The sequence below is a fragment of the Eumetopias jubatus genome, unplaced genomic scaffold (assembly GCF_037043125.1).
Source record: "Eumetopias jubatus isolate StellerSeaLion01/CBP00866 unplaced genomic scaffold, mEumJub1_p1.0 scaffold_4, whole genome shotgun sequence".
Lineage (NCBI taxonomy): Eukaryota > Metazoa > Chordata > Mammalia > Carnivora > Otariidae > Eumetopias > Eumetopias jubatus.
Genome location: NW_028274810.1, coordinates 151807458 through 151829258, shown reverse-complemented (window position 1 = coordinate 151829258; position 21801 = coordinate 151807458). Strand labels below are relative to the sequence as shown.

The 21801-nt window shown below is 38.1% G+C and overlaps 1 protein-coding gene across 1 annotated transcript in view; it reads left to right on the top strand.

Annotated features, from left to right (window-relative positions):
- Positions 1-21801, top strand: part of SLC26A7 (solute carrier family 26 member 7) — a 106372-nt gene that overhangs the window by 18449 nt on the left and 66122 nt on the right. Inside the window, exons 2-3 of the mRNA XM_028112116.2 lie at positions 8980-9090; positions 10854-11026. Of these exons, the coding sequence (XP_027967917.1) occupies positions 8980-9090; positions 10854-11026 (284 nt within the window). The remainder of the gene's footprint in view (positions 1-8979; positions 9091-10853; positions 11027-21801) is intronic.

The following is a 21801-nucleotide window of genomic DNA, read 5'->3' as shown; positions in this document are numbered from 1 at the left end:
GGGGAGGGACTGTGAGGGGGAGACAACAGGAAGATGCCTGTAATGGGGCTGGCTCTCTCCAAGGGTGTCACATAGCTCCGGCATGGGGCCATGCCCCCAAGAAGGTATCGATCCACTGCACCTCCAAACCATCTTTCAGTTGGGAGAAATGTGGGAACGTGTATTCACTAGTTTATTCTGTCACTGGTCAAAGGCACACCCCTTGGGTGCTCCTCTGAGCTGACATGTGGGAATCTGGGCATTAACAGAATCACAGAGCAGGTGTCAACAGAGAAATGCCAGGGTGAGAAAAAGAGAAGCTGTCAAATTGCACTGCATGAGGTCAGACAGCCCCTGCAGAGCTATGAGAGACAGGTGAGGCCAAGAACCCCTGAAATGGTATATTAGAAATGTCTGATGTGCAAGAGGAAAGCCAAATTTATCTTTCCATTCTCTCTATAGCAAATATTACAAAAATCATTATCAGATGAAAAAGTGTTCAAAGAATATCCAGCCTAAAATTATAAAGGGGATAAAGACGTATAGAGTTGTATCAGGCAGTTAATTAATAAAAATAGTATATTATTTTTTATGGATATTTCGTAATGGAGTTTGTCAGCTTTTTAGAATTTATAATTTAGAGTTATTTCTCAGTGTAAATATTCACTTTTGTAACTAATTTTATGTTGTAACTTTATCTTTTTTCTAGGAAGCCTTTCAAAATATATAAGATTTAGGGCTCATAAAACCTGACCGCCCAGGGGCACCTGGATGGCTCAGTTGGGCGTCCACCTTTTGATTGCGGCTCTCGGGTCAAGGTCTCAGGGTTGTGAGATCAAGCCCTGCGTTGGGCTCTGTACTGGGCATGGAGTCTGCTTGGGACTCTCTTTCTCCCTCTCCCTCTGCCCCTCCCCTCTTTCCTTCTCCCTCCCTCTCTAAAAACAACAATAACAAAAAACCTGACTGCCCAAGGGCTCATGTGTCCTATCTTAAAATAATAAGAAAATAAACAAACTCCTCTTTCCTTGATCCCGTGTCACCATTTGGCCCCAAGCCTTTTTCTCTTCTCTTCACTAATAAGGTTTTTCAGGGGTTGGTTCATGTTTCCTGCCTCTTCTCCCTCTGCTCAGGTCCATTCCTTAACCTGCCCTGCCCCACCCTCCCCTTCCTTCCTATGTCCTCTATTCCCCAGGAGTGCTTGGTCTAAGGTCATCAGTGGCTCCTCTTCTGTTATCCAATTCAAAGGACATTTCTGTTCTTTGTCATACATACTGTTTCTGTAGAATAGTCACAGACTTTGGCCTTGGCTTCTTTCTCCCCTTTTCTCCTAATTCTCTTCCTATGCATCTGGCAATTCCTTCACTCCATAAATTTTGGTGTTGACCAGGCCTTCAGCCTTCTTATGATAACCTGCCCAGTCTCTTTGGACCTAACCCAGGATGTTAGCTGGTTCCTGTTACAACCACTCACATCCAGTCAGCCACCTTTGGTCCTGTGACATGTTCTAGGAAGAAAGTGCTCTGTGCTAAAGCCACAGGCCAAGGAAATGATTTGTTTATTGACTGCGTGTAATGCCTCTTTATATGGGATGGAACTGCGTTTCCTTTCTCTCCTGCCACTACCTGGATATCAGCAGGAGCTCCCTGTTTTCTGTCTGCCAATCTTGTGTGTCTTCTACATAACCGCCAGAGTGATCCCTTAAAAAGCAAATCTTGTCACCTTGCTTCCATTAGAAAGAAATCTAATGACTTCTCTAAGATTCAGGATAATGTTAAGGTTGCTTTCAAAAGTCTCTACCAAAAATGTATAAATTGTATAGGTTTATAAACTTAATGTAAAAGGTGAAAAAAGTTACAAAGATGTGTAAAAAGATGTATTATCTCTTCCTTGGATTTTTACATAAAGTATTACATAAAAAATATATATGCCTATAACTTGTTTGTCATGTCTAACAATATATAATGGACATGTCTCCAGGTTAATGGATACAGATCTAATTCATTCTTTTTAATAGCTGCATAATATTCCATAGTTCTTTTATGCCAAAATTGATCTAGTGGTCTCCATATTGATGACTATTCAGGCCATTTCCATCTTTAATTACTATGTAAGGTATTTTAATACATAGAATTAGATATTCATTATTAAGTAATTATGTATTCATGTAACAGTTCCAATAAAAGTGTAATGGGATTTCATAAAACATACATGCATCTCATGTCCTTCTCTAAACCAGATGCTTTGGTGAAGGGAATGCAAATCTCCGATTGGCCAGGCTGAGCCATGGGTCCCCACCTAGAGCTTGGGGCAAGGGTCAACTGCCCTTTCTCAAAACAAACAAACAAACAAACAAACACACACAAAAAAACTGCCCTTTCTCAGCCCATGCTCTTTGGGTGGCAGGAGGGACTTCCTGAAGGAAATTGGTGTCTTGCTACCAAAAGAAGGGACACTGGAGGTGGGTGGCTAAAAATAGCAAATGTTTTACCACAGACGCTAATGACCTATCCCACCGGGGGCAGGTGGTGACATTATTCCCGTGTTGTAGACAGGGATTCCATCCTGTGGGAGTTGGGGCGGAGGAGCAGAAATACTGAGGCTTTGAAGTGTTCCATATCATCTCCTTGGCAGTGAAATCTGACTTGAGAAGAATTCAGTTGGCTTAAAGCTGTGGTGGTGGTTTTGGTCAGCTTGGGTGTGCTTGTCCATGTTGTTTGCTCTACAAATGGAGGTTATATGCCTTATCTAAAATTGAGAAATGAGTATTCTCAGTGATATGTAGGAGTCAGTGGTAACTAATTAACTTGGATGTGTAAGGACCCAGAGGTTTTCCAACTAGAATCCATGGATGGAGTGAGGGCATGTCTAGGCTTTGCTTCTCTTGAGCACCTAAATAACACCTAAATGTTCGGTGTTAGATGCAAAATTCTGCCGGTAACCTGCCCAGAAACATTCCACACTGTGAGTCCTGACTTTGTGTATGTGTGTATGGCCACGTATTTTAAGTTAGTTTTCATTATTGGATTTATAAATATACCAATTCTGCTTTTACTCTTGGGACAAATGACTGTTCATTTGAAGAGGAAATAAAATGTGTAGCTGATAGGCCAGTTGTAGTGATTCAGTATTTCTTATCTTCCCACTGTCCCAATGTCTTGATTTTAGATATTTCTATCACCTTCTCTGAATCAGAAAATATGAGATTATTTAAAAAACAGAGAAAGAGAGGGGCACCTGGGTGCTTCAGTTGGTTAAGTGTCTGCCTTTGGCTCAGGTCATGATCTCAGGGTCCTGGAATGGAGTCCCACATCAGGCTCCCTGCTCAGTGGGGAGTCTGCTTCTCCCTCTCCCTCTGCCCCTCCACCTGGCTCGTGCTCTCTCTGTATCTCTCCAAAATAAATAAATAAAATCTTTTTTTAAAAAAAATGCTATAAAAATGGAGAAAGAGAAAAGGAGAAGTTGGGGAGGAGAAGGAGGGAGAAAGAGACAGCGAGGGAGGGAGGTGGGGAGAGCAGAACCGCCTAACACCTTATTTCATTTAGGTAGCATTTTCTCCTTTTTAACTGTTAACCTGGAAAAGTACCTCGGGATCACCTTGCCTTCCATTTCCTTTGTCCATACAAGCTGCCCTTTCATTTTCATTAAAAAGGCGAGTCATGAGAACCTTAAGTCGGTGATTAAGGAATGCAGCACAGGATTGGATCTTTCATCTCCTTTCTTTGAGTCTTACTGTTAGTGCTTTCTCCGAACACTTTCTATTACTCTCTTGGGATTATTGGTGCTTAGTCCTTACTCTTTGGAATGAGAACTTTAAGTGCTTCTATCTTTAGCAATTCTGGGCTCAGAATAAGTTCTGAAATGCACACAAAAATACTTCTGATCCTCAATATTCATGACATCACTCTGCCACCTCCACTGCCCGGCCCTAGGCATTTATCAGAAATAATTAAGCTTTTGTTATTGGCTTTTACTCCCTATGAAGTATTTTTACTGAGGGGGTGTCATTTGGATAATGCTCTAATTCATTAAGTGGTATGACTTATTAGGATAAGAATCTCGGCTTTGGGGGCGTCTGGGTGGCCTAGTTGGTTAAGCGACTGCCTTCGGCTCAGGTCATGATCCCGGAGTCCCGGGATGGAGTCCCACATCAGGCTCCCTGCTCGGCGGGGAGTCTGCTTCTCCCTGTGACCCTCCCCGCTCTCGTGCTCTCTCTCTCTCATTCTCTCTCTCAAATAAATAAATAAAATCTTAAAAAAAAAATCTCAGCTTTGGTTTTAAAATAAAACCAGGGGGCAAAGGGGCAGGTGACAAACACCACCTGCCCCCTGGTTGAATAGATTATTAGCTTCTATCTCAAATCCTAGAGTTCCTCCTTCATCATATCCAAATGCAACAGTTCATCTGTGGGCCCAGCATTCAGAACTGAAAGGTAATGTTTGTTTTCTGCTTGACAACTTAAAACAAATTGAATACAGTGCTTTAACATGATTTTGAGAAATGAATATTTTCGAGATTGACCGAACTAAAAGCTGCCCATTTTTGCAGAAGATGAGGGAAAGCTACCCTGTGCTTTTCTGAAGGGCAGTTCCTCAATCAGAGGTCACAAATAAGGTGGGGTTGATCATCCAGCAGGGGACACCTTTTTCTAATTTGCATAGAGTGCTGAGTGATCAAGCACCAGCTTCAGTTAGCTGCCGGCTGGACGCAGAAGCCAGGGTCTTTGCGTGAGCCGGTCAGCCTGGGTTCAGCCTTCTTGATATTTTTGTAAATATTTTCTTTCTTGTGTATTAAAAATTGGAGAGATTAATGAGACAATTCAGTTGTATTACTTCGTATGGAAACTCAATTCACAAAGTCTTAAAAGACTGATCATGGTTCTAAGGGGAGTAAAACCAGTGCTTCTGAGTCCTAGCTGCCTGACCTTAGAATAAATAGCTGCAGAACTTGGAATAAACCTTAGAATAGGCCAACAGAACATGGAGTCTCCAACAGAGTGGCTCTCCACGTGTAACTCCAGCACCAGATCCCCAACTTCTAACACATTACTTAATGTCTAGACATGATCTTTTGCAATTCCAGTTTCCTTTGATTTTTCTGAACAATTGCTATCATGTAAATCCAGATAAAACGGCTGACACGGAAATAAAAATCTGTATTTTAAAGTATTGAATATCGTCTTCTCTGTGATAAACAGTTCTCTTTCTCATTGGTAGTGACTGTGTGGCTTTCTAGCCGTTTCAACCAAGAGATTATAGTAGGAGCAGAGGCAGAGACTCAGAGCGATCTACTCGTCTGGGTGCTCCTTCTCCCTTAGGGGTCAGGCACTGTGTTTAGGGAAGTCATTCGCCCTGCAACCGGCCTGGGGTTTAGGGGCAAGGGGAATGGTGGGAAATGTTTGACTTCGTGCTCAGGGCCCCTCCATAGTCTGGGGGTGTTCACAAGCCCTGAAGCTACTGATGGTATTGATGCTGGAATAAAGAGTCTGTTCTGTTTCTGTTCTCTAATAGCCATTACCTCACCTACAAAACATGTTTTCTTAAAAACTGCATCTTTCAAAGCCTTCAGAAAGTGACCATTCTTTTGTGGTTATATCAGACTTGCATTACCAATTTATGATTTTTGATCTTTAAAAATTATCTAGAGACCTTAAGGTTTGGGCTTCCTCCAATCTCTCTCTGTCTCTCTCTCTCTTTTTTTCTCTCTCTCTCCCTTTCCCCTTTGCTCTCTGTTTCCTTCCTGTCCCCTTTTGGCACCCTTTGGCCTGATACTTGTTTTGTGTTTATTTCTCGATCCTTCTTTTTGTTGTCTTCTCTTCTAATCTAAGTTAGATTAGGTAATACAAATATTTATTAGCATTTGCAGTATTCCTCCCCAAATAATAGAGTTAGAGAGTTGTAATCCTGCTCTTAATTTATCAAATACCGTGTTTCATAAATATGGAGAAGAGTGTAGATAATTCTGGTCATTTGTAAGTGATTTGAACTAGTCAATATTTTCATCATTTTTGGAGTACTTACCATATTTTAGCTGGATGAGTATGTGTGTATGAAAATATGTATGTGGCTTATTTTGTAACCCAGAATAATAAAAGAATCCGAATAAGAAAACTTCATCCAGCCCTCTGTGCTTTTTGGAGGTGTGTGTGGGAGGATGGCTTGGGTTTTATGGTTCTTATTTGTGGAAAGAGTATTTGACATTTTAAAGCACCGTTTATCTGCGTTCATCCATTCCTCTTTTATGTTGGCCATTGTTCATTGTCATCTTAGCAAAGAAGCAGATTCTGGCTGAGAGTGAAAGGCACTGTTGCTCAAAGAGAAAGCTCAGTATCAGTGTCGGATGAGATGAAGGAAGTGTCTACAGGATTTCTGATCTTTGAGGTTGTTTTTGTAGAATCTACTGAAGTATTATTTTACATTTTTAGGTTTAGAGATCTCTTAAAGATTTGGGTTAAACATGTTACATGATTATTCCTATTTTAATTTGATAAGAGTATGAGATCTGAAGAAATTCTGTTTTTGAATGGATTTTGCTATACATAGATTTTGCAGGGGATTAAAGAGAGACAGGGAGAAAGAGAGAAAGGGAGGGAAACTGGAGGGAGGGAGAGAGGGGGAGAGGGAAGGAGTGAGAGGGAGAGAGGGAGGGAGAGAAAGAAAGGAGTTAATAAAGCAAACAGATAAATAGGTATCTATTCACTAGGCAAGAGGTGAGGGTCTGGGTGCCTGGGTAGCTCAGTCGTTAAGGGTCTGCCTTCGGCTCAGGCCCTGGTCTCAGGGTCCTGGAATCGAGTCCCACATCGAGCTCCCTGCTCTGCGGGAGGCCTGCTTCTCCCTCTCCCACTCCCCCTGCTTGTGTTCCTGCTTTCGCTGTCTCTGTCAAATAAATAAATAAAATCTTTAAAAAAAAAAAAAGAGGTGAGGGTCTTACTGCTTCTAGCTCCGTCTATACATTGTCTGCTGCAGATAGAATAAAAATGTAGCCAGATAGGGCAACTCCTATCCTGTTGATATTTATCACATTTATCAAAATTTAGTGTGCATATAATTCATCCAAGATGCTTTTGTTAAAGATGCTGCATGCAATTTTCCTTTGCCCCCATCATTGATTTAGTAGATCTAGGTGATCCTCTGAAATGTGGACCACATTTTTTTCTTGCCTGGAAACACTCAGTATTCTGTCTCTTGATAGGTAGTTTTTTCAGGTAACTCATTCTGAAAATGAAAGGGAAAAGTTATTTTCTAGCTTTCTGTGTGACTGATATAATGTACAATTTTTACAAAGTCACATAAGCTATAAATGCTAGGAGGGGCTTGTTGGTGGGGCAGGGGGACACGTGACATCGTCCTTCCTAACAACCAGAATGCTGCCTGTCATCCTGCATGTATGAAATTCTAGAGCAGCCTCTGCCACTGAACCTTCTAGAATCACTTTTTATTCATTTTCACTGGACATTTAGGAATATGTTGTAAGTAAATAGCAATCCAGATGGGTTTTTTAAATTTATTTTTTATTTTTTATTGTTATGTTAATCACCATACATTACATCATTAGTTTTTGATGTAGTGTTCCATGATTCATTGTTTGTGTATAACATCCAGTGCTCCACGCAGAACAGATGGGTTTTTAAAAATAAAGAAGGGATGGTCATTGGTAGACATTTTATGTATTTTAATTAAAGCTAAAGTGTCTTGTGTTCAGAAAAAAATATTTGATGTATAACTACTGTTTATTTCTTTAAAAAGAAATTAAACTTAAGAGTTTATTTGAGAAAGAGGGAGAGAGCACGAGAGGGGGGAGGGGTAGAGAGAGAGGGAGAAGCAAACTCACTGCTCAGCAGGGAGCCTGATGCGGGGCTTGATGTGAGGTTCGATCCCAGGACCCCAGAGTCATGACCTGAGCCAAAGGCAGACACTTAACTGACTGAGCCACCCAGGCGCCCCTAAACTTAATTTTAAAACAGTAAAAGTTAAACAGTAAAAAAGTATTGATCTTGGAACCATATTGTCAGGCTCCATAGTGTGGATAATGAATTAACCTCATATTCAGGTAGTCTAGATTCTAATGCTGCCTCCTTCCTCAAGTCTCTTTGTACCTTCTAAAGTGCATGATGTTCAATCAAATGCCTATCAATAAGTTGTATAGACTTGAATGAACATATCAGAACCTAGCTTAACTAGCCATTTAATGCCAAGGACCAGCCACAAGCAAGATCACTTTAATGAGCTCGTACTCACATGCATTTTGGTCACATTTAGACCACTAGTGATCATGTAGACATATCTAAGAAAATCTTCTGTGTGTATGTAACATACAAACTATATAGACAGTAGTATCGATGAGGAATAAAAATGAACAGTTATGAGTTACTCTTTACCTACTCTTTGAATAAACAAAGTTGATTTTTTTTTTTCACTCTAAGAAACTATATCTGAAACAGGCTGGGGTCCAAGATGGGAAGTGCCTGGGTTCACACGTCACCCCGCTGTTGTGATACGGTCTGAGCTTGGCCAGTCAGCTGCCGGCCAGGCGGCCTGGAGTGCGTGTCCTTCTTACCCCTTCTTCCTGACCTTTTCATCTTGTCAGCAGTGATGCTGTGAGTGCTGCCTATCCCACAGATGATGCTGCACCGATAAAATGATACACAAAAAATGTAGAAATGCTTCTCGAAGCATGTGTGGAGATATTTTGCTTATGATGTGATCGCTTTTACCAGGAAGACTCTCTGAACTCACGTTTTCTTGTAGACATCTCTGTAATCAAGAGGAAAGGTAGTGGTCCCAAAGTCATGGTTTTTAGAATTGAAATTTAAATATGAACTATATGAGGGAATTTCCTGTTACTTAGGGATAGTAATGCTAGAATCTCACTGAGCAATAATTAATTAGAATAATTAAGTCATAGTTCCTTTTGTCATTAAAAAAATCAATATCCATTCTACTTTGTAGTGGACTGTATCTTGGAGTTATAAGATGGTCCTAATTACCTGGGTCTGCTTGACAGGGTTGGCCTTCGCGATTCTCTCATCTGTGCACCCAGTGTTTGGTTTATATGGGTCTCTGTTTCCAGCCATCATTTATGCCATATTTGGAATGGGACGTCATGTTGCCACAGGTAATAATTTCTGTCTATGTTTATGCTTCTCATGTTACTAATGAAAGGGACTCAGAAGTGCTCATTAGGGGGGCACCTGAGTGGCACATTTGGTTAAGCTTCTGACTCTTGGTTTCAGCTCAGGTTGTGATCTCAAGATCATGAGATGAAGCCCCACATCGGGCTCCACACTGAGCGCGGAGACTGCTTAAGACACTCTCTCCCTCTCCCTCAGTCCCTCCCCTCCACGCTCTTGTGCACATGCTCTCACTCTTCCTAAAATAAATAAATAAATCTTTAAAAAAAAAAAAGGAAGTGCTCATTAGTTACTGATTACATTTCTAAAGCAATTCTAACTTTACTTCTGAAAACCTCAGCAAATATTAGAGCAGGACATTTAACTCTCTGTGCCTCAGTTATTCAATATGTACTGTGGCTTATTGCTATATTATTATGTAATCAAGGTTGTTTTAGAGATTCTTTGCATTTTTAAGTTGTAAAAAGGTCATAAGCGAAGGGCGTATATTCTGAATTTACAATGAAATGAGAGAAGGTAAGCTCTTTGAGGGAAAGAAAAAACTACTGAATTTAGTTACTCAAACATTGAAAAACATTTTTTTATGTAATTGATACTTGGACTAAATGATCTTTCAGGTTTCTTCCAAGCTGGAATCCATCATGCCCTTTAATCAATATACTCTTACCTTGCCTACCTATGCATTACTAAAGAAAATCTGAACTTTCACAGGTAGTCTGATAATAGAGCAAGCTGGTTAAAAACCTGGGTTGTAGAGTTAAATGGTTCTGGGTGTATGTCTTATTTGTTGTTTGCTATCTGCATGACCTTGGACAACATTTTAAAGGTCTATTTGCTGCTTTCTGTAGAGTGAAATAAAAAAAAATTCATATGATTGTAATGAAAATTAGATGAGATAGTTGATGTATAGTGTCTAATTTAGTACTTGCTGTATAAGATTTAGTAAGTTATTATTATTATAAAAATGATACCCTAATCTTAAATATTAGGTAATAATGATAAAAAATACTTTTAACTAGAAATATCCATATAGGCATTTCTATTTATTTTGTGTGCTTAAGATCTCACCTCTAAGTATGTGTCTTATTTCTTCAGTGGTCAGTTTATGTTATTGATTGCATTGGTTTCCTATTTCTGATGTAACAAGTTACCAGGAGCTTAGTGGCTTGAAACAAGATAAATTTATTATCTATAGTTTTAGAAGTGTTCAGAAGTCTGAAATGAGCGTACAGAGCTAATATTGAAGTGGAAGAGTTCACAGTTAACCACTGAGCCTACTGAGGTTATCATAATTATCATCTCCTTTTTATTTTCCCCAAACCCTGAAAGGTAGGTATTAATTATGCCCAGCTTACAGATGAAGTAATGCAGACTCAGGGTAATGTGCTTTAAGTCATATTATTGATAAATAGAGGACTTGCATTCGAGTCTAAGATGTAATCTGAATCCCTGCCCTGAAGATATTCTCTGTGCAGGTCTGCAGAGAGGTGGGAAAATGTACGTATGGCCTGGGAAGAGCAAGTAGCTGGGTGTGGCTGTGTGTTGAAGGAATATGTGTATATGTAGGAAAGTTTCTGCTTCTTGCCTGGAGTGGAGTGAAGGGTGGATGAGTCAGGGGGCTGATAAGAATGTTTCCAGTAGATCTATTTAGTTTTACACCATGGATTCAACTTTAATGGTGGAATCCAACCATTATCATTGAGTCCGTTACTAACAGAAGATTCCCCCCACCCCCACCCCCTTTTAGGCACCTTCGCTTTGACATCCTTAATATCAGCCAACGCAGTGGAACGGCTGGTCCCTCTGAGCAGCCAGAACCTCACCACACAGAGTAACACAAGCACACTGGGTTTATCGGACTTCGAGCTGCAAAGGATTGGTGTAGCTGCAGCTGTTTCCTTCTTGGGAGGTGTGATTCAGGTAAGTGGTACTGAGACTTGGGAATGAAGAAAGGGAGGCCATGGAAGGAAGGAAGGAAGGAAGGGAGGCAGGCAGGCAGGCAGTTGGTGCTTTGTTTTTATTTGTGTTCATGTCTTTGTATAGATGGATGAAGGGCTGATGTGTTTTATCTTTATGGAAACACTGTCTACTACACAGAGTAGTTACTCTGTAAGTGCTAGTTGAATAAATGAATCAGAATCAAGAAATTAAAGTTACAGAGAAGCGGTTTTTTACTTTTCAAGAACAAACTTTCTAAAAAACGTTTTACAAAATGGAAAGGGCTTCCTTATAGGCAATGAGGCAGTCCTTGTGTTCATACAGTGACGGGATCATCACTGTAGGATAAGGTAGGAGAAGCTCCTACAACGGGAAGAGAGGTGACTAGATTTCTCGGGTCCTTCCCAATTTTCAGAGTTTATGATGCTAACTCCCCAGAGCAGTAACAAGTGGTATTTCATTTGTGCCGAAGACTGACCAGCGTGAAGGCTTTTGACTCAGACCTGCACCAGACTTTGCCCCTTTCAGCATCAGGCAGCTGTTTTGTTACCTGGTCTGCTCTAGTCTTTCTACTTCTTCAAAATAGCGGGCTATGTAATTTGCTGTTTCTAATCAGTTGTCAGAATTCGATAATTCAGAAGTGTATAGAAAATAAATGTAGGACAGTACTGACTCTTAGACACGGAATTTGTCTGATAGCCATTTTGGTTTATTCTTCTGTGTTATAATGAGTTATATGTACACAAACTTCCTGGGTGACTATTTTCTGGGTTGATAGAGGCTCTGTTTTACAGTGTAACATTATTTATAAGGTCAAATATGGTGTAAAGGCCAACAAGGGAGAAAAATAGTTGATGATTGTCTGGAATTGGAGGGTTAGAAGAAAAGATGTGATCTAGAGGGAAGGAAACAGAAGTTCCTAGAATTACATTGCCTTCTAACGATGTAAAAAGGGTGGGAGAATTTAGGATGTAAGACCAATCCTAACTCAACTCTTCCCAGTTCTTTAGAGAATAGATTATGTGAGGGGCAGCTTTGCCTAGGAAGGTACCAGACTAGAAGGCCAATACTTATTGTGTGCAGCGATGACTGTGCTTCCATGAAATACAGACTGGTTGCCCGAGTACCCTGTAACCTTTGTTTTATTTTTTCAAACGCGACGATGTCCATGTATTCTGAGACTTGCACAGGCAAGCTTAGTGGGCTCTTCTGCCTCCATTGGCCACTGTGAAACCCTCTAATGGACCTCTCATCTGTGTCCATCTCAGAAATAATCAACCATGTGAATTGGTGATTCAAAAATGGGTATGTTGCCATAGATTTGGTATAGGTTTTCCTCAATTTCTGCTCATTTAAAATAAAATAATAATCTCTGTGTTAATACAGCAAAAATATCAGTACTCCTCCTGGTGCCATCATCTACCATTCATATCTCTCTTTGAATTTATGATTTTTACTAGGTTTGGACTTTCTGTTATTCTTTTAAGCATGGAACAAGTAGTTTTAAGTGTATATTAGTATTTTCTAAAAATCCAAGAAAGTATATAACTCACAGTAAGACCCAGCAACCTTCTGCTTTGTCTCATTTTAACCATTTTCCATAGTTTAAAACAATCATCAGGTATTTTGTTATTATCTAGCATATTTGGATTGAGAATTTAAATGATAATAAAATATAAAAGGAAGAGCCAGGATTCTAATAACATAAAAAATAAATGTCTCATTTCTCGGAATGAAACTCCCTAGAATCATGAGAGTAAAACAGGATATTATTAAAGATAATAAAAATAATTTGGTTTTCATCGACTTTTATTACATGTAAAATCTGATCCAGAGAGTCGCATGTTTTGTCTTATAACTTCATCAAACATCTGCTTTCCTTTGTCTTTTGCTCTGATCCTGGATATGTGACCTACGTTTTAGCCAGTTTTTGAACAGATGGCTGGAATTTATTTGACCTCCAAACTCATCTGTCCCTTGTCAACCAGAACCCTAGGGTCTGTGGGATTTGTTAGATCCAGCTTTTTGGTCATTTTTCCTTTCCTCATTCAGATTTGAAACCTCCTGAGTATGAGGGCAGTCCCAGGATTTCCAGCTTCTACAAACACAGACAGTGTTTTTATTTATTGTTTTATTTATTTTTAATTGTTTTATTTTGTTTTATTTATTTTTAATTCCAACTGATGGAACTATTTAGGTTAATAAAATTATATTAAGGTGTTTGAAATAGTCACATCCAATCTGGTTGACAAATTGTGTATCAGTTGGAAATGCTCTCAGCTATAAGTAACTGAGAACCCTACTATGGGAAGCTTACTTATACAGACATATATTGCATTTTGTGTTACAAGAGGTCATGGCAGACAACAGGTTCTTCAACGTCTGGCAACCCATTCAATTGATGAACTGATCTGCCTTTTTTATTAGATAATAAGGTCCTTTTGACTCCTCTTTTGCCTTCTCTTCTGGTAGTTCATCAATAATCTTTCCTCCTAAATTGTTGCTTTTATTTATCTAACTTCCTTTCCCATGCAACTGTTTCTCTACTTCTTATATTCGACTATATCTACGACTTATATTCCTTAACATTGTTTAATGATTCTAGTATGTCTTTCTCTTTTTTAGAAGAAACTATGGCATAAAATGATAAAGGAATTAGAATTAAGATGTATACTTATAGTGAACTCTTTTCATACCATAAAATTTCTGATTTTATTTTGAGATTGCTTCTTTTTTGCCTTTCAGCTTTCTATACATCCATAATATTTTGGTTTGTTTTCTACATAAGACATTATTTGGAACACAAGGTTTTTGAGGTTACAGTATCTTAATCTGTTTTCCAATTTTCATAGCACTTAGCCTAGCACTCAACACATAGTAGATTCATAGAAAACTTGGTGAATTAAATGAACTATTCAGAATCTGAAAATCAAGAAATAGCAGACATCATGCCAGGTAATAATTTTGTGATTTTAAAAGAATTGAGTCTGACATTTGTTGACTTAATTATTATAACAGGAGGAGACTCCGAAAAAAGGTACATCAGAGAACTGTCATTCTCTCCAGCCCACTCCCAGTCTCCCTCTCCTTTCTGCTTTATTCTCACCCACCTCCTATGGGTAACCTGTCTCGTTCATTTCTGGTTTATACTTTCACAAAATGAGTGTTTTCTTATTTACCCTTCTTTCTTACATGGAAGTTAGCATTCTTTTGTGTTTGACTTTCTTCACTTAACAGTAGTATATCCTGGAAATCACTCCATGTCCGCTCCTAGAAATGCTGTCCATGCTTTTTTATTGCTGCATTGTGCTCAGTTGTATGGATATGCCATTGTTTATTCAACACATCTCCTATATTTGGGCATTGAAGTTGATTCCAGCATTTTGCATTTGTAAACAATGCTACTATGTATGTGCATATGTATTTTCATATTATTGGTGGTGTCCGTTCAGGGTGAATTCCCAGAATGGGATTACTGGATCAAAAGGTCAATGAATATGTAGTTTTGTTTGATATTTTCAAATTACCTACCAAAAGGGTTGTAGCAGTTTGCATTCCTACGGAAATACATGAGAGCACCCTCAGCCTCACCAACAGAATGTGTTGTCAGACTTTTAAGTTTTAATCAACCAGATAGGTAAGAAATCATATTCAAGGGTAATTTGCATTTCTTAAATTATGAGTGATGGCAAATTATAACATCTTCGCATATGTTTAAAACCATTTTGTATCCATTTTGTAGATTGTATTTTGTGTTCATACATTTTTCTAATTTTTCTATTAGGGTTTTGGTTCTTTTTTCCCCCAAATTTTAAGAGTTCTTCATATATTATGGATATTAGCCCTTTATCTGTGATATATGCTGCAAGTATTTTAGTCTAATTAGACATGCAATTTATTTTACCATGCAACTGAAAAAATTTATGTAGTCAGATTTATTAATCATTTTTTTAATTGCCCCTGGACTTTGTCAATATTAGAAAGCCTTCCCTTACACTAAGTGTATAGAAGAATTCACCATATTTTAAAAAATTTATTAAATTATTTTCTATATGAATTTTTTTTTAATATTGACTTTCCTGATCAGTGTGGAGTTAATTCTTGTGTGTGGTGGGAGATAAGAATCTAATTGTATTCTTTTTCTAAGTGGTTGCCCAGTTGGGCCAGTGACATTTATTTATTTTTTTATTTTAATTTTTTTTAAAGATTTTATTTATTTGAGAGAGAGAGAGAGCATGAGAGGGGAGAGGGTCAGAGGGAGAAGCAGACTCCCTGCTGAGCAGGGAGCCCGATGTGGGACTCGATCCTGGGACTCCAGGATCATGACCTGAGCCGAAGGCAGTCGCTTAACCAACTGAGCCACCCACGCACCCGGGCCAGTGACATTTATTAAAAAGCTCACCCTTGCTTCTGTGATTTATGATGCCACCTATACCATTTCCACATTTACTTAGATCTGTTCTATTCTATTCTATTATACTGTTCTGTAAATGTATTCTTGTGGCAGTAGCACCCTGTTTTAATTATGGAGACTTCTAGTGTGGTTTTATCTGGTAGGACTGGTACACCTTTGTAGGTTTTACATCTTAGTGTGTTTTTGGCTATTCATGCATGTTTGTTCTTTCTTCTGAACTTTAGCATCGACTTGTCTAGCTCCATTTAAAAAAACTTGCTGAGGGGCACCTGGGTGGCTCAGTTGTTAAGCATCTGCCTTCGGCTCAGGTCATGATCCCAGGGTCCTGGGATGGAGCCCCCGCATCGGGCTCCATGCTCTGCAGGAAGCCTGCTTCTCCCTCTCCCACTCCCCCTGCTTGTGTTCCCTCTCTCACTGTGTCTCTCTCTGTCAAATAAATAAATAAAATATTTAAAAAAAACACTTGTTGATATTTTCATTGGGATTGTGTTTAATTGACATCTTTATGACATGGAGTTATCTTATGCAAGAACAGGTGCCTTTAGTTTTAGACTTTCAAGTCTTTCAGGAGTGTCTCCTCATACATATTTTGCACATTTATTCCTAAGTATGTCATCATCTTTGTTGCTATTATACATGGAGCTTTCTTTACCATTATGTCCTTCAGCTTGTTATTGTTTCTGTCTATAAAAGCTATAGATTATTTCCCCACTCATTTCTTTATTTAACAAATGTATCTGTTAAGATGCTGTCAGCTGCAGAAAATATAATTTATACACAAAAGTGACTTAAAAGAGAGTTTAGTGTTTCATATGACAAGAATTCTGGTAGTAGCAGAGTTCCTGGTTGGTTAATTCAGTAACTATAATTTCATCAATAGCCTATATTTTTTATAGCTTCCTGCTATGCCATCCTTGGCCGGTTACTTTTCTTCCTGGGTGATCCCTCAGTCCATGACTGCATGGTTTCAAAATGCTGCCATCATGTTAGGCACCATGTCCTCACACAATCACATCAAGACTCAGAAAAATGTAAGTCTCTTCTTGTGCATTTCTTTGTCAGGAATAAAAACTGACCCTAGAAAGTCCCTGGTGGATTTCTCCGGCTTGGAAATATCACATGCCCATTCTTAAATGAACTGCTAGTGGGGTGGGGGATAATATCACCATAACTGTCTTAGACTAATTAAAATTTACCTCTGGGATATAGAAAGGAACTCCTTCTTTGAATACCTCACAAAAAGAAAAGTGAACAAATTGGGATTCTGCTAGTGATAAGAATTTGATAGTTGTTAGAAACATTAAACATCAGTGCCAGACATGAAACGACTTTTTGGAACTCTACTCTAGCCAGCTATCTGCTAGACATAGGGAAAACTGGAATTAGAGAACAGGCTCAGGTCACTTTTCTTTTCTTTTCTTTTTTTTTTTTTTAAGATTTTATTTATTTGACAGAGAGAGACACAGCGAGAGGGAACGCAGGCTTCCTGCGGAGCAGGGAGCCCGATGTGGGGCTCGATCCCAGGACCCTGGGATCATGACCTGAGCCGAAGGCAGATGCTTAACGATTGAGCCACCCAGGCGCCCTCAGGTCACTTTTCATAGAAGATATAGTCTAGTAGGGAGAGGGGTAACTGAACAAGTCATTATCAAGAAAAAATAGTATTATTTTTGGATGAAGAAAGTGAATAAGCAAGCTCCAGTATTGTATACATGTACATATGGGGTGCTTGGGTCTGTTCATTATATATCCTGATAACTTATTGAATTTTTTTTGTTTTTTTTTACTATTTAAATGAGTTTTATTATTCATTGATTTTTTAAAGTATTTTCTAGAGGTACTTTTACTTTTTTACAAATTAATATAACTCGTGATTTCTCTTGTTCAGTTGCATTAGATGGTACCTCTGCTATAATGGTAAATGATAGTGGAAACAGTAGGGTTTTTTTTTTTTTTTGCCTTTTCTTGAACTTGCTTAAAATGCCATTAGCATCTCCATTAAGGTGCTAGTCTTGAGAATAGAGTATATAAATTTACCATGTTAAAAAATTATTTATTGTTTTACATTTTTGTGTATTTAATAGAAATTAGAAAAAGTGTTGAATATTGATGCAGGCTTTTTCAGCATCTATAGAGATAATCCTGTGATTTTTTTTTCCTCTGAAATCTATTATATGTTATGTTAATGGATTTCCTAACATTGAATCAACCGTAAATCACTCAAATGACTCCTACTTGATCATGGTGTGTTTTATTCTTAATGTGGTTTTGGATTCTGTTTATTAATTTTTTTTTAAGATTTTATTTATTTTTTTGAGAGAGAGCACAAGTCAGGGGAAGGGCATGGGGAGAAGGAGAAGCAGACTCTCCATTGAGTGTGGAGCCAGATGCAGGCTGGATGGACTCAGTCCCATGACCCTGAAGATCATGACCTGAGCCAAAGGCAGATGCTTAACCGACTGAGCAACCCAGGCACCCCTGGTGGTAATTTCTTGATAACGGTCTCTATTTCTTCTATAAAGTTGTCATGTGCAGCACTCTGTCTCCAGTATGGTCAAATTTGGTAATCTGTATTTCCCTAGAATATTGTCCTTTCTATCTAGCTTTTCAAATTTACTTGTATGTAGGCCTTTGATTTCTTATGATTTTTAAACAGTTTCTTGTTTTAATGTTTTCTGCTTTGACATTTTTTAGTTTTATATTTGCACTTTGCTCTTTTTTTCTTGATCAAGTTAGTTAGTGGTTTGTCTATGTTAATTCTTTATTTAAGAAAAAAGTAGGATTTTGAAACAGTATGTCTACTTTTTTCTATTGCTACCTCTGCTTTTAATTTTATTTCCTTTCTTTTGTTATTTTATTAGTTTATTTATTCTTTTTCTTGTTTTTGAGTTGGGAATTCAATCATTTATTATAATTTTAAAATTTTTATTGATAAATACATTTTGTGCATTTAGTGAATTTTCCCATGCTCTTTGCTTGAAATGTTTTCTATACATTCTGATAGTGTTTAACTGTCAATATTTTTTAGAAATTCAGTACTTTCAGTTTATATTTCCCCTTTCACCCAACAATTATTTAGGAAAAGGTTTTAAATTTCCAAACAAATGGGCCTTTTTGTTTTTTAATTTTGCCAATAATTTTGGTGTTATTGCATTGTGGTCAGAGAGAACTGTTTGTAATAGTTCACATTTTCTAATTTACTGATGTTTTCCTTGTAACCTAATATATGATCAATTTTTGTGAATGTTTCATGAGCACTTGGGGAGAAGAAGGCATAGTCTTTTAGTGTATAGCTGTAAGTTCTACCTTATTGATTAAGTTATTAAGTTTTCAGTATTCTTATTCATTTTTTTGTCTACTTGGTCTTTCTTGCACTGAGAATGATACATTCCTTACTGTAGGCTGCTTTCACCAGAATAAACAGACTTGCCCTGTAGTGGTTTGATTATCTTTTAGGTAAGCTGTTTATGTATACATCTTAAACATAAATGCTTTCAAATATCTCTCATTCATTGTTATTCAGGCAAAGAAGTAATTCCTGTTTCTCTTCTCTCTCACCATTTTTTTATATTGCTAGTATAAAGTGCACTTATACAACCACAATAATGTAATGTGATAGGTTTCTATGTTGTAGATTAGATTATGGACCCTTTAAAAACAGCTTTATTGAGGTATAATTGCCACACATAAATTCCACGTATTTAGAGTGTGCAACTTGATGTTTTGACATATGCATGAAACCAACACCACAATCAAGATAGTGAAAATATCTGTGACTCCCCTAAATTTTTCCTTGACACTTGACCTTCTTAGTGCTTTAGGACCCCCACCTCCCATCAAACATGAATCACTGTGATTTGTTTGCATTTTCTAGAGCTTCATAAAAATGTATTCACTGTATTATTTTTTTGTCTGGTTTCTTTCCCTCTCTGTAATTTCATTGTTGTTGATTTTCTAGTTTTTTTGTAATGGTTTTGTAGCATAGCAAGGATCTCTGTGATTAGAACTCATGCAGTATTTGATCGTAACTGAACTTTCGGGTCTGGAAATTTTTTGTTTCCACTTGTACCATCTATTTCTAAGGTACATTAAGTGTCTCATCTTGGAAAGAAAGTCTTTCTCAAGTACGCGCGGCCCCAGTGCCAGGGCATCAGCCTCGCCACCGCCCACCTGCTCTGCTGCCTCCAGCTCAGGCATCTAACTGATGCAATTTTGTGCTATTAGTGTTACTTTTCAAAAAAAATGAAAAAGAAACATTTTCTAGCCAAAAAACAGTAGCAGCCAAGAGAGGAATTGCTTGCTCACTCACAGCAATAAGGTGTTAATTTCAAGGCAAGGTGGAACCTTTTAAAATGCCAATATCACTAAGCATTTCTGTTGGGGAAACAAACACTCAATAAAAGTTAAGGCACTTTTAAAAACCATTGTTTTCTTCTCCCTGTAGCTTTTATTATTCTCATGTTGGGCATCTTGCCCATTACTTTTTCCAAGAACTGAAAGGGGTCTGGGATTGTCCCCTGCCCATTTACTTCTGGAAGTTTTACCGAGCTCTACTTTTCTGAAGCGACTATGGGACAAGATTTCTGCCCTGGAGGACATGGGTATATACAGCTCCTTTGTTTGACAGTTGCACAAGCATGGGGTGACACAAGTGGGGGTGTTTAGTGGTGCAGAGCCTTATATTATTGTACTGGTGCATTCTGGAAACACACAGGCTTACGTCTTCAAGAATGATAGAAACCAACTGCAGACCCAAATAGGAGATTTTCATTTACTTTTGGTTTTGTACTAAACATTTTTTTGGGTGTATTAAATAATGGGATCATGAATATAGGAAAGATTTAAGATATAAACTAGTTTAACCTGACTATTCAACACATCATACATACTGCTCCCAGAAAAATCATTGAGTTCATTCTTCTGAAGTGCAGGGGGAAGATAATCTAAAATTTCTTTTGATGATGTTTCACTATTTCACAACCATTATAGTCAGGAAGTCATTACTTCGTTTAATCTAAATCTTTCCAGCTGTATTTGTATCTGGCGAAGCTAAGGAGTAATACACTTAAAAGTAGAATTATAACATCCTTAAAATTATAAAAATGAAAATTTTTCACGTTGAAAATAGTAATAATAATAATAATAATAATAATATTTATTATCCTACTATATGCCAAGCTCTGTTCTCATCTTAGTGCATGTATTCATACATTCAATCCCCATCATTTTATGAAATAAGTCATTTTATTCTTCCCATTATACAGATGAAGATGCTGAAAGGTGAAGTGACTTATATTTAGAATCTCACAATTAGGAACTAGCCAAGTAGGAGTTGGACTCCAGTATAACAGCCTCTTAACTGCTATGCTAGCTACCTGGCTTTCTAAACTCATACTGAGACAGGAAGCAAGGAAACTCCATCCAGTAACTTCCAAGGCCAGGCATTGTGTGTGTTCTTTCCACATTTCACCTCCTTAATGGTAGCAGCAGCCTATGCACTAGGCGTGACTTGAATGGTGGGGCAATGGCTTTGGCTGGACGACTGTGTGCCTGCCAATTCTCCATGCACTCAAGGTCCTTTTCCATGTCACTTGCATATCCTTCAAGGCTCAGCTTAAATAGAATCATCTCAGAGAAGCCTTCCCTGATATCTCTGGACGTGGTTATAAGTGATTACCCCCACTGCCTTTGGTAAGACATTGCTCATGACTTACATGATAGGACTTTTCTATCTACCAGGAAATATGTTCCGCATATTTACACCTGCCTTTCTAGACTCTGAGTCTTTGGAGCAGAGACTGTTTATCTCCATAATTCCAGTAGCTAGTATTTAATAGATGCAAATTGAATAACTTGAATAAGAAAAAGGTCAATTAAATGTTAATGATATCACTTATGTTAAGTAGCCAAAATTAAATTGAGATTTTTTTTTTTTTTACTTTTATCAATTTACCATTTTCTCCCTCTATCCCTGACCGGAAGATAGGGAATGTGTTTATATCTGTTTAAACTGTAAACAGTTCTTAATGAAAAAGGAGTAAGAAAATGTAGTATAGTTTTCTAATTTGATTATGGATTTTGTCAGATCCGTCCCACTGAAATGTGAAGACCTAGTTAGTGAAATCTCCCACCTCTTCCCACAGCTTCCCCCAACCACCACCCGGTGAAAAACAGAATACAACCACTTCCCATACCCCTTAATACTATCATGCTCCAATCATCCCATCCTACAATGTCATTGTTTTCTATAACTGGGGCAGAAAGGAAGACAGACGGGTCAAATCACTGTCCACCCTTAGCACTTCTGATTCTCATCACCTCTTGTGTTAGAGGCTTTGTTTTC